At 46.4% G+C, this 5252-nt stretch overlaps 1 protein-coding gene across 1 annotated transcript in view; it reads left to right on the top strand.

Moving 5' to 3' along the window:
• The window catches only part of MTM1 (myotubularin 1), a 74913-nt gene extending 69681 nt beyond the window's left edge, over positions 1–5232 (top strand). The window contains exon 15 of the mRNA XM_077771214.1: positions 3509–5232. Within this exon, the coding sequence (XP_077627340.1) occupies positions 3509–3676 (168 nt within the window). The 3' untranslated portion in view covers positions 3677–5232. The remainder of the gene's footprint in view (positions 1–3508) is intronic.
• The last annotated feature ends 20 nt before the right edge of the window (positions 5233–5252 follow it).

The following is a 5252-nucleotide window of genomic DNA, read 5'->3' on the forward strand; positions in this document are numbered from 1 at the left end:
AGTTGTGAGCCAGGCTGGTGCTGGCAAGCTCACGTCTCTGCGTAGTGATCGCCACAGGATGAGAACAAGGACAGTCAGATACGGACAGGCTGACCTGTGTGGTACTGAAGTCGTCCCTGATAGGAGGGCCGAAAGGAATGTGACTAGAAAATCTGTGGGAAGGCCAGGACACCTGCCGGTCTTCTGTGGGGTGCTGACACACTCTTTACTTCACACTCAGTCCCAAGTGAGAGGCCGCCGCATGGCATTTACAGCCACTTGACTTTATTTAAGTCTCATTTCTCATGAGTTTGTCTCTTGGACTCTTTCCTTGTATCCTCTATGGTTTGTATCTTTCTGTAGGCTAATGCCTTCTAGACATTTTGTACCCATCACTAGACTGAATTCGTTTTATTTCTAGTGCTTTTTTGGTCTACTCTAAAGAGTTTTCTAATTATACAGCATTGTCATCTGCAAAAATGAGTTTTACCTCTGATTTCTTTTTCTTGTCGAATTGTACTTGCTGGTACAATAACAAACTGATCCTCATAGTCCTGTGAAGAAACGGCAGTTTTAAAAATAGCCAAGACAGTTTTGGAGAGGAGAATCTCTGTTCTCAGCAACCCCACCCTAGTCACTCTGGCCAGAGACCAAGCAGTCCTCCTTGACTCCCTCCCTCCCTCGCACCCCCTGTCCAGTCTGTCAGCAGAGCCTGCTGGACTGGGCCCTCAAATCCTGTAGGACTCCGGACACTCCGCACCAGTACCCCCACTGCTGGCCCAGTGCGGGCTGTTTGATACTGCCCAGCCTTGTAGCTGGACTCCCCGATCCCACACTTGCTTCCTTCTGGCCCATTCTCAGCATGGTAGCCAGAGCAATCTTTGTAAAGCAGATCCCGGATCTGCGCTCAGAAGTGTCCAGAGAACCACTCGCCTTACCCGGCACCAAAGCGCAAATCCCTGCAATGGCCTCTGAGAGCTGACGTGGTGCCCTCCCCGCCCTGCCCCTCCTACACTGCTCTGCGTCTCTGCCGTAGCATTCCGCACCTTTGAACACCCTCTGTAGCTCAGACTGGTAGCATTCTCTGTCTGTCTGTCTCCCTCTGCTGGAAGAGAAATGCCATAGAAACAAGGATTTGGGGCTCCTTTGTTCACTGATGGATCCCAAGTGCCCAGAACTGTGTCTGCCCTCAGCTGAATACACAGAGAAAAATGGACAAAAGACATTACCAGGCTGTGCACAGCACTTACTGGGAATAAGGGGCTCTACCAGACATTCCTGTTCCAATGCCATATGTGCCTTTCTGGAAAACCTCACGTTCTGTGGTTACGGTAAAACAACAACAACAACAACAGGGCTTACAGGAGGAATAGGATTAGGAGGGAAGGAGGAGAGCTCTCCTGGCCTGTGGGCCTTTGTAACCAGAGCCATAATGGAAGCCCTAGTGCTGCTAGAAATGCAAGCACCATCACACGTCTGCGGCATTTCATCTGACCTCTGTCGACCACTCCCTGGCAGCCTGTATTGGGTTGAATGGTCTCCTCCAAAAGACATGTCCCCTCCAAACCTGTAAATGTGACCTTATTTGGGAAAATCCGGGATTTGCAGTGTGCCCTATATGGCGTGACAGGTGTCCATATAAGAGAAAATGGAAGGAGATTTGAGCCACAGACACAGGGAGAAGGCCTTGGGAAAGCAGGAGAGGCGGGAGGGAGGGACACGGCCGCCAGCCAGGGGAGTCTGGAGCCTCCTGAAGCTGGAAGAGGCCAGGAATGAGCCTCCCCTGGAGCCTGATTTCAGCCTTGTGTCCTGTGGGGCTGTGAGAAAATACATTTGTGCTGGGGTGAGCCCCATTTTGCATTCACGTGTTACGGCGCCACAGGAAGCTCATACACGGTCTTAGAGCCCAGGACTCATGCTCCCTCCTGGAGGTCTAGGTCCTGGAGAGCCTCTGCCCCTCGCACAGCCTGCTGTCCTCTGCGTCACAGACACGGTGTGGGCTGTGGGCTGCCTCACCAGTGTATCTTCACAGCTTCCTTGTTGCTGCTCAGCTTAACACAGTGGGAAGCAGGCTGGTTCCAGAAGCCATTGGCACTAAAGGAATGCACTTCTGTAGACTTTTGGCTTTTTGCTTACTGTCTTTGTATACTGCTCAAGCTTTCTAGAAGCTTGCCTGTGATCTCCTGAAAACATGCTGGCGATGAGGGAGTCTTAGGTTCGCCATCTTACTGTATGTCTTGGCCTGGGTGCTGATTACATTAGTGTACCTATATGTAAAGGTTCATTGAACTGAACATTTTAAGATTCGTGCACATTCCTGTCTGTAATTTATATATCAGTACAAAGGTTTTAAAAGTTAGCATGCTGGGGAGAATCCCACTCTGTTGCGGCCTGACTTCTAACCTTTATACTGCCGCAAGGACCCTGTCCGTCGGTGAAAGAAGTCATAGCCAAACCGACTCTTTTGGCCGACTTCAGTCACACAGCAACCCTGTGAGGTCTCTGCTGTTTTTATTCCCTTTTGACTGGCAGGAAAATGCGGTCACTCAGGTTAAGTCACACAGCCCATAAGAGGCAGACCCGAGATTCACCCCGCGGCTGACGGGCATTGAAGTCTGCGCTCTCTGCTGGGAGTTAATATGGGCAGTAGCACCTGAAAAGATGTGCTAGGGCAGAGTGGCGCAAAGTAAAACTGTCATGAGATGCCACATTACAGTCATGAGATTGGCATAAACCAGAACCAATTACTCTTGCATTACCAAGCTCTGATGAGGTTGTGGACAGATAGATGTCACTAGTGGGAGTGATAGGTCCACCACCCAGAGGGCAATTTGGCAGCATCTAGTAAAGGTGAAGAGATCCTACTGTCCTCTCCAGCAATCCCCACCACAGCCCCAGGAAAATACCTTCATAGAACGTTCTCATATGTGCACGAGGGGACATGTCCCTGGACAGTCCAGCATCGCGTGTAGTAGTGGAGGACACTGGACATGACCGAGTATCCATCACTGAGGAAGTGGATAGACCCACTGTGCTTTATTCATTCTGTGGAACTCAGCTGGGATTGAATTCAGAAACATACCGGGTCAAACTACAGTCGATCGATATAGAATACCACCACGGACGTGAACTTTCCCCAGATGGAAAATAGCATATTTGGTTTGCAGATACTCTTGTGTAGCAGAGTTATCATAAATGTGCACGGGAAAGGGGGCCATGTGCCACCCTGAGAAGAGGTGTTACCTCCGGGAACTAAGAAGGGCAGTGGGCCTGGGGGCGGGCAACACAGGAGGCTGGAGTGTGTCCGGGTTAACGAGCCTTAGGAAGACGGTGTACGTGAGGCAGCGTGCAGATCGGCTTATTTGTTGGTGGCAAATAGCCGGGCATCTGACTCTTGCTACGTTCCTGCGTGTGAAAGCTCAGCCCAGTGGCTTACTGGGAGAGCGGCAGGCAGAGCCAGTGCCCCAAGCGGGGACACTTGTGCCATGTGGCAGGGAAAGCCATAACGCCCATTCGTGCTTCTTTGCAGCAGCCCAACCCGGTGGAGCAGCGCTACGTGGAGCTCCTGGCCTTGCGTGACGAGTACATACAGCGGCTCGAGGAGCTGCAGCTTGCCAGCTCCGCCAAGCTCACCGAGCCCTCGACCTCTCCGTCCGGCCCGTCGCAGATGGTGCCCCATGTGCACACCCACTTCTGAGCGAGACCCGGGCACCACAGCAGAGCTCCGAGCAGAGGACATCATTGCCTTTCATCCGGGGCCTCTGTACAAAGTAGATTGAAATACTTGCCTCCATGTAGAACTGGAACTAACATGATCTTAAACTCTTGAACATGTGCCTTCTACAATACATATTACAAGAAAACTCTAGCATCTACACGGCAATCAGAAGAAAGGAGCCAAGATGGGGTTTTGGAAAATCCTAACACCTTTCGAGAGCAGTTTGTGAAAGACTAAATTTAATTTACCTCTTTTGAAATAGTATGTATACAATATCTATTTTGTGGGCTTAATTGGAACGACGTTATTTTAAACTAAAGTGAAAAACTGTGTTTGCGAAATGAATTTGCCTTAGGTTGCTCGCAACAGTTGCTTTGGATTACCTAAAATGAATCCAACTGTGAAAGATGTTATTGCCAAAACCAAATTGAGCTCGTCTTTTGACGCATCATCCAAAAGCAAGGTGTTTAAATAATTGCCAAATTTTATACCATCATAAGTGGTGACTTAAAGAGAAATCGCTGTGTAGATGAGTTTTTCATTAGTTTGAAATTTTAGAATATGAAGTGTTTTCCCCTAATTTTCAAGAGGAGCATATTTTTATATTACACAGATGGGCCCCAGTCAAATAGGATTTGATTTTTTTTTTTTTTTTAACTTTTTGCCATTTCTATTTTCTGAGTTCTTCCATGAGCTTGCCTAAAATTCTGACCCACTTTCAGGTTATGGAAAACCCCTCATAATAGCACTGTTTGAGGATGGTGGGGGTGTTATGCTGCTTAGGTGACTGTTTTCGCAAATGTCGCTCTAGTCAGATCAGCTTATCTGCCAAAGTGTAGGGTCAACCATCTCGGATGGATGAGCTGTTGCTAGAGCACCATTCTTTGAAATAAAAGCCGCAGATGTACATTTGTTGAGCGTATTCTTGAAAGTATTGTATTTCCATGTACATGGTGTTGGATGCCCTTCCCCACAAGCGTACATTAAACTGGTTCTACATATTTTTACTTGAAGTGTACCCAGCAGTTTGCTTTTTCAGGTTTTGGGTTTTTTGTTTTTTGTTTTTGTAGTAATAGTAGTAAATGAAATTGCAAATGCAGTTCTATTTGATATCTGAACTAATTCATTTAGTTAAGTATATTTGTAAAAGTTAAGGCTCTAGTTAAAACAATTAATGTTTTACAGTGATTTGTAAAGGACTATTTATAGCTAATATGGTTTTGTTTTCAGTGAATTAAGAGAGATTAAGTATATCTTTGTAAATTATTTTATGTTCTAGCTTAATTGGTCTACCAAATAAGACATCTCAAATATAGTAGTATAATGTATAAATTTTGTATGTATAAGAAATTTTATTAGACGTTCTCTTGCTTTTTGTAAACGCTGTAAATATTTCATAAATTAACAAAGTGTCACTCCATAAGAAGAAGACAGTTAATACTAATAGCTTAAAAGGTTTTGTGAAATTTCATGAAAAAGCTTTCATGACAATAATGACTAAAGACCTGCTGTAATAAATGTATTAACTAAACGTAGCACTCTGTTTTAGGGGGTT

The sequence above is a fragment of the Crocuta crocuta genome, unplaced genomic scaffold (genome assembly GCF_008692635.1).
Source record: "Crocuta crocuta isolate KB4526 unplaced genomic scaffold, BGI_CrCroc_1.0 scaffold1304, whole genome shotgun sequence".
Taxonomy (NCBI): Eukaryota; Metazoa; Chordata; class Mammalia; order Carnivora; family Hyaenidae; genus Crocuta; species Crocuta crocuta.